Raw genomic sequence first — 12,829 nt, 5'->3', positions numbered from 1 at the left:
TTCCAATCGGCAAGTGTGACCGAATCGTTCAAGTAATAAACTTGGTAAGACCAAGTATCGTTCTTCCCAAAGGACTCACGGCCTAGTTTAGTTATGTGATTTCTTAATTAGCTAAGACTTACAGATAAAATATTTGTAGTTTAATATGCAAGACAGAAAATAAACATGTATGCATGAAGTTTTGATCAATGGCAAAAAGCAAAAGATAAACACTTTCAATGATATTAATGTATGAATATGTTGTTGGGGATCAATTTCATCTTATCCACTCTCATATATTTTAGGAATTCAACATTCAAATCATCATTGTTAATGTCACTCTCTAAAGTACCTTTCTAGAAGGCTTCTCCCTAATCACGAGTTCATACAATTCCTAGCATTCCTAATGATCAGTTCATAAGTGCAGGAGCTTAACGACAACCAATATCATATTGGGAGAAATTCCCCGGATCTAGACTTCCCCGTACGTGCCCGTATGGACAAAACCAATAATCATGCATCGAATGAGTTAAACAATGCAAGCATTAAGCAAAGAGGAAAAACCCTAACTAATGATGAAAAGAAAGCATAAGTCTTAATTAAAAGATGTAAAAACAGATTCCATATATGAGAGTTTCACAAGATTACATTGATTCCCCAACAAACATACAGAGTTTAGTTCACCATATTCATGGTGAACCTATATGAATAACAATGAAAGAATGAAAGAGATAGAAAAACCCGTGAAAGAGAAGAGGAGAGCTGTCACCATCTCCCAATCTACCCCAAGGGGTGGAAGAGAGAGTGTTTGCTTCGTTTCTGCCAAAGATACCTAACCCTAGGAAACCCTAAAGCTTATATATCATTCGTAAATTACATAAAGTCAAGTCCAAGCCCATTAAAGTGCCGCTCAGCGGTACAATACCGCTCAGCGGTGAGTACGTGACTTGTTTTCTCCCCTCAGCGGCCATTTTGCCCCTCAGCGGACCTCACGTGACTTCCAGAGTGCCGCTCAGCGGTAAACTACCGCTCAGCGGTGAGTGCGTGACTTGTTTTCTCCCCTCAGCGGCCATTTTGCCCCTCAGCGGACCTCCCGCAAGCTCCTGAGTGCCGCTCAGCGGTAAACTGCCGCTGAGCGGTGACTTCGGCTTCTCCTTTTGCACTTTTTATTGTCTTTTCTGATTTCATCTCTCTCCTTCTTCACTTCTTTCACCAAATTCACCTTAAAACCTGCACAAAAACACTGAAATCAAGCATAAACCTGTCCAGCTCTCTTATTTCTAAAAACATGAGGAAAAACATGATTTCAAGCTAGTTTCTAAGTGTAAAGGTTGCTTTTAGTGTCAATTTTAATCATGAAAATAACAGTTTTTCAACTGTTATCAACTCTCATAGCTAGCTCCTTGTTTGCGGCCGCAAGGTCTTGCTTCACTCGGAATGTATAATCTCTTTCGGCCTTCTGGCTTCTAACAATTTCTTCATAGGCCTGTGATCCTTCCTCTTTAGCATTCCTCATATCAACAAAATCATTGCGCGCGATTTGTAATTCTTTTCCCAACCTAGCATTCCTCTCTCTCAGTTTTTTCATCTCCACCTTCAACTGCTTCACCTCTTCGCTCCCAAGGTCTTGGGATCGCTCTTCATTAGCTGGCTGATCACTGATTGGCTTGAAAGGCAGTTTGATTTCCTTTACCCTTTTTAGGATCCATGATTGATAATTAACCTTGTCGTCTGCCACTCCTACCCTTAGATCTTTTTCAGCTCGCACAATGCTTTCCCAAGCGCTTCTAACTTTCCTCAACATTTTAGTGCAATGCCCATCCTCATAGTAGATGAAAAATGCCGTGAGATAGTCCGGTGAAGGTGCCCCTTTCATGGGATGCCCGAATTGTCTTTGAACCAAAAGAAGGTTGTAATTGATGCAATATCGGGCCCCTATGAGAGGTACATTGGGAAAGCGGCCACAATGTTGGATAGGCTGTTTAATCCCAAGCCAAGGAAGACGCCAATTTATTTTTCCTCCATTCAAGCTAGCAAAGAAATGGGCCCACTCATTTCCTCCTTTGCCCGTAAGCCCTTGACGTGACAGATCTTCCGAAGGACGCTTGACATTGACTACACCTTTAAACACACGTGCAGTCATCCAAGCGTACAGTGCCGGCACACAACAAAGGATTTTCTTCCCCTTCCTTTCGTGATAGAAACTCGTGGTCCCATAAACATCAGCAAGGATTGCCGTCACAGGATTCTCCGATCTCGTCTTTCTTGCCACGAAGACATCTATCGCGGCATAATCCACAAAGTCTTCTATTTTGGGGAATAAAACAATGTCGTACACGGTGAGAGCTAGCACATCCATAAAAGTCTCCCACTCTTCCTTATCAGCCAGATGCTGCAGGTACTGTTCCAGATATCCCTGTGTCAGCCCACGCACTTGATGTCTCGTTACCAACCTATCTTCGAGCTCCTTGGGTTGTAATTTCATTATGGCAGCAATAGTAGAGATAGAGGCGTGATGCTCCAAATGCTGATACGGCATGGTACCCTCCAGCGGTAAACCAAGGATATGCTCAAACTCTTCTATAGTTGGTGCTAGTTGGAAGTCTTGAAAGGTGAAGCATCTTAGCAGGGAGTCATAATACTGTGCTAGGGCTGTGACAGCAGGCAACTGTACCTCCACTTCCATTAGGCCCAACAGGTTTCCATACTTATTCTTGAAAGTTTCCTTTTTTATAGTCTTTAGTCGTTTGCCTAAGCTTATCAGCCCTGTCAAATTCCCCCCATGAATCCTCAGGCGAGGTTTCTTTCTTAAAATGATAGAATCGGTCTGTTGCGTAGCACCAGATCTTGTATCAACTTCCATCTTGTAGGAGGTCAAGTGAACACCTGTGATTTCCCCTAAAACCAACACGTCACCAAATGATGTATGAACATGATGCATGATAACATAATGAAGCAAAACATGACCAACAACATAAATGCATGCGTAGCATGAAAATGCAATGTCATTATTTTCAAAAAGAACAAACAGGGTGAGGGTTAGAGGAATACACATTTCTCCCTTTGTGTCCTAATAAAGGTTCAGCGCTTCAGATTGAAGGTCAAGTATATGCAACCTCACAAGGATGGCTCCCTGAACCTAAAGGTCGATGGTCACTAGAGCTATGGCCCCCTTCATAGTATCTCCACAACAGTCAAGTAATCAACTAGATGCGGAGACGCAAGTGAAGAGAACAAACTCTAGCTGGGGTTCTCACGATAGCCAAACAGGAAGTATGTCCCAAATGGCACCGCTACACAACCCCTCTATTTCTAAGTTACACTCAGACCCGGGTATAGGGCCCCACTCATGATATGCATAAAGTGTGTGTGTGTGAAGAGAGAGCGTAATGCATACCCAAACCCTCACCTGCAAAACAACCAGAAAAATCCCAGGCAGATATAGACATGTTCTCTACCTAGGGTTCAATATAGAAAAATCAAAACAATTCACATGCAATTATTTCAAATATCAAACGTAGATAAAAAGAAAGGAAGAAAAACATAAAGCAAAACCACATCGAATTCGCGCATCCAATTAAATGGCTTGACTCTCTAAGGTCCCCAGTGGAGTCGCCATCTGTCGCAACCGGAATCGCGACGGGACGACGATCCAAAACAAAGAAATGTGTTTCGAAAAGAGATTTGGAGTCGCCACCATAGTTTATTCTGGAAAACTACGGAAAAACCGTAAAATGATAAGACACGGTCCGTGAAAACCAGATTCTAGGTTCGGGAGTCGGTTACGTGTAAGGAAGGTATTAGCACCCTACAACGCCTGCCTTAAGGCAGTACCTTTAACTAAATGCACGAATATGATGTGGTTTTCAAAATGTTTAACTATCCCCTAAAAAAAATTCTAAATAAACAAAATATATTTTTTAGTTTTTTGAGCCCGACAAGGATTGACCTTGCTCCTACGTATTCTCATTCAAAATGAGAAATCAGGGTTACGTAGTTCTTTTTGAAATTGTTTGAGAATTTTGTTTGGAAATTGTTTGAAAATTCGTTTTGAAATGATTTTGGATTTTTGGGAAGTGAAAGACAAGAGGTTTTTAGCACAAGGACGATGCGTGCGATCACACATGTGCCTAAACCTTTAAAACATTTTTATTATCATTTTTTTTTAGAAGAGAAGAAGAAAAGATTCTAACACAAGGACGATGCGTGCGATCACACATGTGTCTAATCCTTTAAAATATTTTATTATTAATTTTTCATAAGAGAAGAAAAGGTTCTAACACAAAGACGATGCGTGTGATCACACATGTGTCTAAACCTTTAAAATATTCATTATTAATAATTTTTTTTTAAAAGGTTCTAACACAAGGACGATGCGTGCGATCACACATGTGTCTAAACCTTTAAAATATATTTTTATCATTTCTTATAAAAATGCATTTAAAATGTAAACAAAAGAGAAAGAAAATAAAATAAAATAAAAATAAAAAAATAAAAATAAAAATAAAAATAAACATAAAAATAAAAATAAAAACGAAAATAAAAAATAAAAAATAAAAAAATAAAAAGGAAAAAAACAAAAATAAAATAAAAAAAATAAAATAAAAGGATGAATAAATAAATAATAAAGTAGAAAGTAAAAGGATAAAATAAAATGAAATAAAAGTAAATAAAATAAAAAGAAAAGAGGTGTAGAGATGCTAAGTAAGGAACAGGGGTGCTTTAAAAAAAAATCGAACTGGGCCAAAGCCCAAGCGGAGAGTGGTGCGAAAATGAGAATAAGGGAGCGCAGGGGAGAAATTCATTTTTTTTTATTTTTTTAGGAACAGAATGGGCCTGGCCCAGACCAAGGGAATGGATAGGGGTGTGCGGTGAGAAACGGTGGGTGCGCGAGGTAGAGAAATGCTTTTTTTTTACTATATACATACGAATATTTTTAAGAGAAAGTTAGAAGGCCCAGGCCTTTTCGCCCCTCAGCTCAGGAAACCCTTAGGGGTTCTCCAATCCTTCACATTTACCATTTCATTCAAGTGAATCCCAGTTCTTCTTTCTCTCTAAACAAGAAAAACCCAAAAGAGTTTACCCCCACCGTTCAACGACCAGGTCCTTGTCTCTGCCCACACGGCCACCGCAAAGGGGGGACGGCCTCTACTGGTCTCAGCATCGACGGCGACCTCAGGCGCCACCGGAACCACTGCCGACCGCGGCGCCGTTGCCCTCTCTTCTTCGCGCTCGAGGCCGACACCCTCGCCTTCTGCCTACCGCGAAAAGCCCTCCGCCAAACCGGCCACCGCGCCTCTTCCGCGACATTGCTTCGTCAACTCCAGCCACCGCACCACTGCTTCTCTTTCTCGTCTGCTCTCTTCGACACCGATAATCCAGGGAGGGATCGGCCTCCGCCACTCTCTACTGCCAGGGTCATCGCCGGTCGCGCAACCGCTCACTGCGAGTCGCGGCTGAAACGTCGCAAGCACTCCCAATCACCACCGTCCGTCACCGGAGCCACCGTCAGCCACGGCGTCGGGTTCCCACATCTCCCTTTCCCTTTTCTCAACACGTGAGAGAGAGAAACTCTTGTCCTCCGCGCTGTTCCCATGCCGCCACCGACGAAGCCGAACGCCACTGGTGCATCCAACCGAAAAAGAAAAAAAAACTATTGCTTGGGGTTCAACTTTTGTTGGTGGCCCGAGATGAACAGAGGCAAGGGGACTTATTATCTGAGTTAATTTTTGGTTGCCGTAGTTGATTCGGGGTGGGTTTATCAGATAGGTTGTGTTGCAGGGATGACAAAATTTTTGGTGCTTGGTATTGAAGTCAATGAACTCGAGGATGTTGAACTAAAGATGTAGTTTGAAATGTCAATTTGTCGCCCTTGTTTGAGTGTGTTAGATATAGGATCTGAGATTTGGTTTATCCATTTTGTTTGATAGAGGTAGGAGATGGTACGAGAACTATATTTGCTGCTGCTGTTTACTTTTCATTTACGTGTTTCCTGTGTGTTAATGGGTGCTAAAGGGATATGCAGTGTTGATGTTAAGGAAGTGTATGCCAATCTTCTATCGTTAGTTAAATAGATGAAAGCACTGAAACTGCATTTTGGGTGCAGTTTTGGTTAACAGAGGAAAGGAAGCAAACGCAAATATATACATTGATCCAGCATCAATCATTCATCACTCAGCACGCATGAGGAAAGTATATCTAAGGGAAGCATAGATACGTGGAGCATGACCAAAGAGCTTAGGTACATGAAGACTTACCTTCGCAGCTTCAAGGTGCCTTTCTTCTTGGGTTCCAATTCCCTTGCCTCTCCTCAATGCCGGAAAGCAAAGTTGACCGGGCAGCTAGTTCACCTTCCGTTCTTCTCTTTTGGTTCTTCTCTTTTCTCTTTGGTCTCTTGTTCTCTCGTCTGATGGTGATGAGTGATCCTCCCTAGTGTGATTATCTCCCCCCTTTCAAAACCAAAACCCCTGCTTTCTGTTGTACCCTGAGATCTCCTCTGGCGCCAGATTTCCCTTCTCCCTTTTTCTTTTCTTTTCATGTTTTCATGTTTTTATTTTGCAGGTGGCCAAAGCTCGTTCAAAATTTTTTTCCTTTTCCATATGTTTACCGCTGTCGCTAGGAATTTTTAGCAAGAAAAACCAGTGACTTCATCACGCTGCCACCCTATAGTCACATTCTAAGCATTCACTGTGGCCTCAGGAGGGGTAACAGAGTTGACCTGAAATTTACTTTTCCTTTTCTTTTCCTTTTCTCTCATTTCTCTTTTTTTTTATATAGAAAAAGGTAATCTTTCCTTAAATAATAAAAAAAAATAAAAAAAAAATAAATAAATAAATAAAAGTAAACTTAACGAAAAAAAAGAAAAAATAAATAAATAAATAAAAGTAAACTTAAAAGAAAAAGAAAAAAAGAAAAAAAAAATGAAATAACATAAAGCAAAATGGAATAAAATAAAATAAAGGTAAATCAAAGAAATCAGATAAAATAAACAAAATAAAAATAAAACCAAATAAAATGAAGTAAAAGTAAAAATAAAATAAAATAAAATATAAACAGGAGAGGAAATAAATAAAAACGAAACAAAGTAAAAACAAAGGATAACAATAATAAGAGGAAAACGGAACAAAAATCATTTTTTGAGACTTTGTATTAAATTTATCTTTGCCCGTTTATTTTATCTTATTACCCCTTCTTAACTCTAGATATTTTTTAACTATCCGGACAAAATTGGGTATTGACACTAGTGGACTGCTACAGTCCAAGAGAGACTAAGACAACGACTTCCTCCAATAAAATATTGGAATGAGCTTACAAATGCCCTTCGGAAAAGGCACATACCCTCCTACTACAAAAGAGAACTCATGGATAAGCTCCAAAGATTGCAACAACAGTCTATGTCTGTTGAAGAATACAGACAAAAGATGGAGCTATACATGATGACGGCAGGAATAACAGAGGGCGAGGAAACTACCTTGGCCAGATTTTTGAGTGGGTTGAATCTTGATATCAGGGATAGGGTTGAACTACTACCTTATAGAGATTTGAATGATCTTGTTCAAATGTGTATAAAGGTAGAACAACAAAATTTGCAAAAAGCTTCTGTTAAAAGATTTCAATCCCCCTTTGAACAGAAGATTGTAAAAGAAAAAGAACCCCTCAAACCTCTAGCCAATATAGCTGAAAAACCCAAACAGGAATCCTCTTCACACCCTCGCACTAGTGAGATCAAGTGTTTTAAATGTTTGGGTAGGGGTCACATAGTTGCTCAATGTCCTACCAAAAGAACAATCATTTTAAGAGGTAGTGACATATATAGCAGTGAAAGTGAAACCCCTAGTGAAAGTGAGAATGAGCAAGAAAGAGGTAATGAAGAGAAAGTATATCCTTGTAAGGGTCCACTTCTCATGGTGAGAAGGGTGCTTAATAGTCAACCAAGTCCAGAACACTTATCTCAAAGAGAGAACATCTTTCACACAAGATGTCAAATTGCAAAAAAATATTGTTCTCTCATTATTGATAGTGGATCCTGCTGTAACTGTTGTAGCACAAGGCTGGTTGAAAAACTGAATCTTACTGTGATACCCCATCCAAAACCTTACAAACTTTATTGGCTAAATCAAGATAGGGATATAACAGTCAAGAATCAAGTTAAATTGGCAATTTCCATAGGAAACTTCAAAGATGATGTTATTTGTGATGTAGTTCCTATGGAAGTTTGCCATGTACTATTGGGAAGACCATGGCAATTTGATAATGACACTACACACCATGGTCTCACCAATACCATAACTGTTCACAAAAATGATAAGAAATTTATGCCTCATCCTCTGTCACCTACCCAGGTGGCCAAAGATCAAACACAAATGAAGCTCAACAGGGAGCAAGAAAAAGAAGAAATAGAGAGAAGAAAAAGAGAGCAAGAGGAAAGAAAAGAAGAAGAGAAAAGAGAACAAAAACAAAGAGAGCAAGAGCAAAGAGAAGAGAAAAGAAGAAAAGAAGGGAGAATAGAACCTCTGTCCACACTCCTCATAGAACCAAGACTCTTAAGGGGAGGTTTTCTATCCTTTCATTTTCTTTCATCTATCCTTAAGTTTTCAAAATTCTACTTTTCTTTCCAAGAATTGACCACTCCATCTTTAACAATGTTACAACTTGAAAAATGTGGCAATTCACTTGAGTTATTGTTACCTTTGTGGTTACAACTAACTCAAGACAAAAATAAAATTTCAAAAGAAGTAAGGTTTCTTTATTGTATCGAAATTGAAATTTTCAAAACTAGGAAACCTTCTTCTAAACATATTTTTTTATGTATCTTATTGGGTCAAATAAATCTAATTCAAGCTATGTTTGATGATTATGGCAGACTCATATTTGACCCGGGAGGAACTTTGATGGATCCTACACAAATAAGTCCTCACAAAGACAAACCAACAGATTTGAGGACAAATCCTCTTCAAGGGGAAGGAGATGATGACTTAAGGCAGGGACCCATTACTAGAAGTATGGCTAGAAGAATCCAAGAAGAGCTTGAAGATATGGATATAACAGGGCAAGTTCTCTTCCTTCATTTTAAGTGGAATTTGGGAGATACCAAGAGAAGGGGCAAATCTGTCCATATGAATGTCCAAGTTGCTAGCTGCACCACCACGCTTTGTTAAGCACACCACCGTCCCTCAACACCACCAGATCACGTGTTGCTTTAGTTTTATCACATTTTTCATAAGTCTTTCACATTTTACACATGGGTCATTACCTTTATTACTCGTTGCAGCTCCATGAATCACCTATAAATTCATGGTTGCCACCCTTGTAAAGATACTTTTGAGAATATTGAATTTTCAGCTGCTGATGCATTTTCCAACACCTAAAACTCTGCCCAAAAGTCGTCTGAGCTAGCTCTCCACCTTCCAAACAGCTCTACAACCATCACTTACGCCACTGCCTTTTCACTCTGCATCTACGCTGCCATCTCAGGATTCCATGTTCCACTGCATTCAATCAATTACACTGGCTGGAGGAAACTCATCAGTTTGAAAAACCACTTCCTTATCCAAAGAGTTATTCAAGGAAGGAGAAAGAAAAACAGTTGGAAAGATTCATGGAGTTGTTTTAAAAGCTGGAGATCACTATACCATTCTCTGAAGCATTGCAACAGATGCCATCATATGCAAAATTTTTTAAGGAACTGCTTACAAAGAAAAACAAACACATTGAGAAGGAAACTATCAAGGTACAGGGTAACTGCAGTGCAATCATACAGAAATTACCTCCTAAGTTTAAAGATCCAGGAAGCTTCACTATTCCATGTACCATAGGAGACTTGGAAGTTGGAAGAGCATTAATTGATTTAGGAGCTAGCATTAATTTAATGCCGCTATCCATGTGTAAAACAATTGAGGGTTTGGAAATCAAACCTACCAGAATGGCTCTTCAACTGGCAGATGGGTCTCTTAAATATCCATGTGGAGTGGTGGAAGACGTGTTAGTGAAGGTTGACAAGTTTGTATTCCCAGTAGATTTTATTGTAATGGAGATGGAAGGAAACAGTGATGTACCTCTCATTTTGGGGAGACCTTTTATGAAGACTGCTAGAGTTTTAATTGATGTGGAAAATGGCAAGCTGAAATTGAGAGTCCATGATGAAGAAGTCACCTTTGATGTATTTAAATTCATGACATATCCAAATTATGATAAAGCATGTTTCCAATTTGACGAACTTGATGAAATCTGTGGGATACAAGAAAGGATGGTGCGGTATGTTTCTCCATTAGAGAAAACTCTTATTGATGCTCGTGAAGATTTAGATGAAGGAGAAGAGAAATTAATTGCAGAATGTCTGATGGACTTGGAAACATTGAAAAAAAATCCAAAGGAGGATACAAAGTTTGAAATAATTGATAAGGAAGAAGAAGTCAAAGTAAAGAAACTAGAATTAAAAAGACTCCCAGCACATCTGAAGTATGTTTTTCTAGAAGAAGATGAGAAAAAGCCAGTTATCATCAGTAATTCTTTGTCTCTACAAGAAGAAGAACAGTTGATAGAAATTCTGAAAGCTAATAAAGGAGCTATTGGGTGGTCAATATCAGATCTTAAAGGTATTAGCCCAACTTATTGTATGCATAAGATCTTTATGGAAGAGGATTATAGACCGAGTGCTCAACCACAGAGAAGGTTAAACCCTGTAATGAAGGAGGTGGTCAAAAAAAAAGTGTTGAAACTTTTAGAAGCGGGTATTATTTATCCAATCTCTGACAGCGAATGGGTAAGTCCAGTTTAGGTGGTTCCAAAGAAAGACGAAATGACAGTAATTCACAATGATAAGAATGAACTTATTCCCACTCGGACAGTTAATGGATGGCGAATGTGCATTGAATACAGAAAGCTAAATAAAGCCACTAGGAAGGATCATTTTCCTCTTCCTTTCATGGACCAGATGTTAGAAAGATTAGCAGGTCAAGCTTTCTATTGCTGCCTAGATGGATATTCTGGATACAATCAAATTGTGGTAGATCCAAAAGACCAAGAGAAGACAACCTTTACTTGTCTTTTTGGTATCTTTGCCTATAGAAAGATGCCATTTGGATTGTGTAATGCTCCAACTACCTTTCAAATGTGTATGCAGGTGATTTTTGAAGATCTTTTAGAAAAGTGTATTGAAGTCTTCATGGATGATTTTTCAGTCTTTGGAAATTCTTTCCAAAGGTGTTTGGCGAATTTGGATATTGTTCTTAAAAGATGTGTTCAGACAAATCTTGTTCTTAATTAGGAGAAATGTCATTTTATGGTAAAGGAAGGAATTGTGCGGGGACATAAAATTTCTGCTAAAGGGATTGAGGTAGATAAAGCCAAAGTAGAAATCATTGAGAAATTGCCTCCACCAACAAATGTAAGGGGGATCAAGAGTTTTCTAGGTCATGCTGGATTTTATAGAAGATTCATTAAAGATTTCTCAAAAATTGCTAAACCATTGAGTAATCTTCTTATGAAGGATGCGTCTTTTGTGATGAATGAAGAATGTTTGAAATCTTTCGACATATTGAAGAGCAAATTAGTGTCACCTCCAGTAATTGTAGCTCCTGATTGGAACAAAAATTTTGAGCTAATGTGTGATGCAAGTGATATGCAATAGGAGTTGTTCTTGGCCAGCAAACAGAGCGGATTTTTCATCCAATTTATTATGCCAGCAAAGTTCTGAATGATGCTCAGTTGAATTATGCTACCACAAAGAAAGAATTTCTAGCTATCGTGTATGCTCTAGAGAAATTTAGACCTTATCTTATTGGGTCTAAGGTGATTATCTATACAGATCATGCAGCTATCAAATACTTGTTGACAAAGCCAAATTCTAAGCCACGTCTGATTCGATGGGTACTACTTTTGCAAGAATTTAATGTGGAGATTCGTGATAAGAAAGGGAGTGAGAACTTGATTGCTGATCATTTGTCACGGTTAGTCAACAAGGAGGTTACTAGCAAAGAATCAGAGATTTGGGAATCTTTTTTAGATGAAGCACTTATGTATATTCAGCAGAGGCCATGGTTTGTTGATATGGCTAATTTCAAAGCTGCAAGGGTCATGCTAGAAGATTTAACTTGGCAACAAAGAAAGAAATTTTTGCATGATCCTAAGCAGTTTGTCTAGGATGATCCTTATTTGTTCAAGATTGAAGCAGATAATCTTCTGAGGAGATGTGTGACAAATGAAGAAGCAGAAGGGATTCTCTGGCATTGTCATGATTCACCTTATGGGGGACATTTTAATGGAGAAAGAACAGCAGCAAAAGTTCTTCAATCAGGGTTTTACTGGCCAACTTTATTTAAAGATTCTCATAATCATGCTTGAAATAATGATAAGTGTCAAAGAGCAGGGACAATCACTAAACGTCATGAGATGCCATTACAAGGCATTTTAGAGGTTGAGGTTTTTGATTGTTGGGGTATTGACTTTGTGGGACCCTTTCCTCCATCTTTCAACAATGAATATATTTTGGTAGCAGTAATTGTAGCTCCTGATTGGAACAAAAATTTTGAGCTAATGTGTGATGCAAGTGATATGCAATAGGAGTTGTTCTTGGCCAGCGAACAGAGTGGATTTTTCATCCAATTTATTATGCCAGCAAAGTTCTGAATGATGCTCAGTTGAATTATGCTACCACAGAGAAAGAATTTCTAGCTATTGTGTATGCTCTAGAGAAATTTAGACCTTATCTTATTGGGTCTAAGGTGATTATCTATACAGATCATGCAGCTATCAAATACTTGTTGACAAAGCCAGATTCTAAGCCACGTCTGATTCGATGGGTACTACTTTTGCAAGAATTTAATGTGGAGATTCGTGATAAGAAAGGGAG

The 12,829-nt window shown here is 38.9% G+C and overlaps 1 protein-coding gene across 1 annotated transcript; it reads left to right on the top strand.

Moving 5' to 3' along the window:
- The first annotated feature begins 4,809 nt into the window (after positions 1 to 4,809).
- LOC148190633 (uncharacterized) lies at positions 4,810 to 9,137 on the top strand. The gene is made up of 4 exons (XM_088102721.1): positions 4,810 to 4,850; positions 5,021 to 5,486; positions 7,224 to 8,532; positions 8,821 to 9,137. Exons 1-4 carry the CDS (start codon positions 4,810 to 4,812, stop codon positions 9,135 to 9,137), a joined length of 2,133 nt encoding a protein of 710 aa, XP_087958847.1.
- The last annotated feature ends 3,692 nt before the right edge of the window (positions 9,138 to 12,829 follow it).

This window comes from Vigna umbellata, unplaced genomic scaffold (assembly GCF_029865625.1).
Source record: "Vigna umbellata cultivar VRB3 unplaced genomic scaffold, Vumbellata_1.0 scaffold_688, whole genome shotgun sequence".
NCBI lineage: Eukaryota > Viridiplantae > Streptophyta > Magnoliopsida > Fabales > Fabaceae > Vigna > Vigna umbellata.
The sequence above is the reverse complement of the archived record's forward strand: the minus strand, read 5'-3'. Positions and strand labels throughout refer to the sequence as shown.

What these genes read in the sequence shown, in the direction of transcription:
- LOC148190633 (XM_088102721.1), top strand. Translation starts at nt 4,810, where the DNA reads ATGGGCCTGGCCCAGACCAAGGGAATGGATAGGGGTGTGCG. An exon ending in CGTCCGTCACCGGAGCCACC is followed by an intron (nt 5,487 to 7,223) that starts GTCAGCCACGGC and finishes TATTGACACTAG; the next exon opens with TGGACTGCTACAGTCCAAGA. An exon ending in ACCAAGACTCTTAAGGGGAG is followed by an intron (nt 8,533 to 8,820) that starts GTTTTCTATCCT and finishes ATCTAATTCAAG; the next exon opens with CTATGTTTGATGATTATGGC.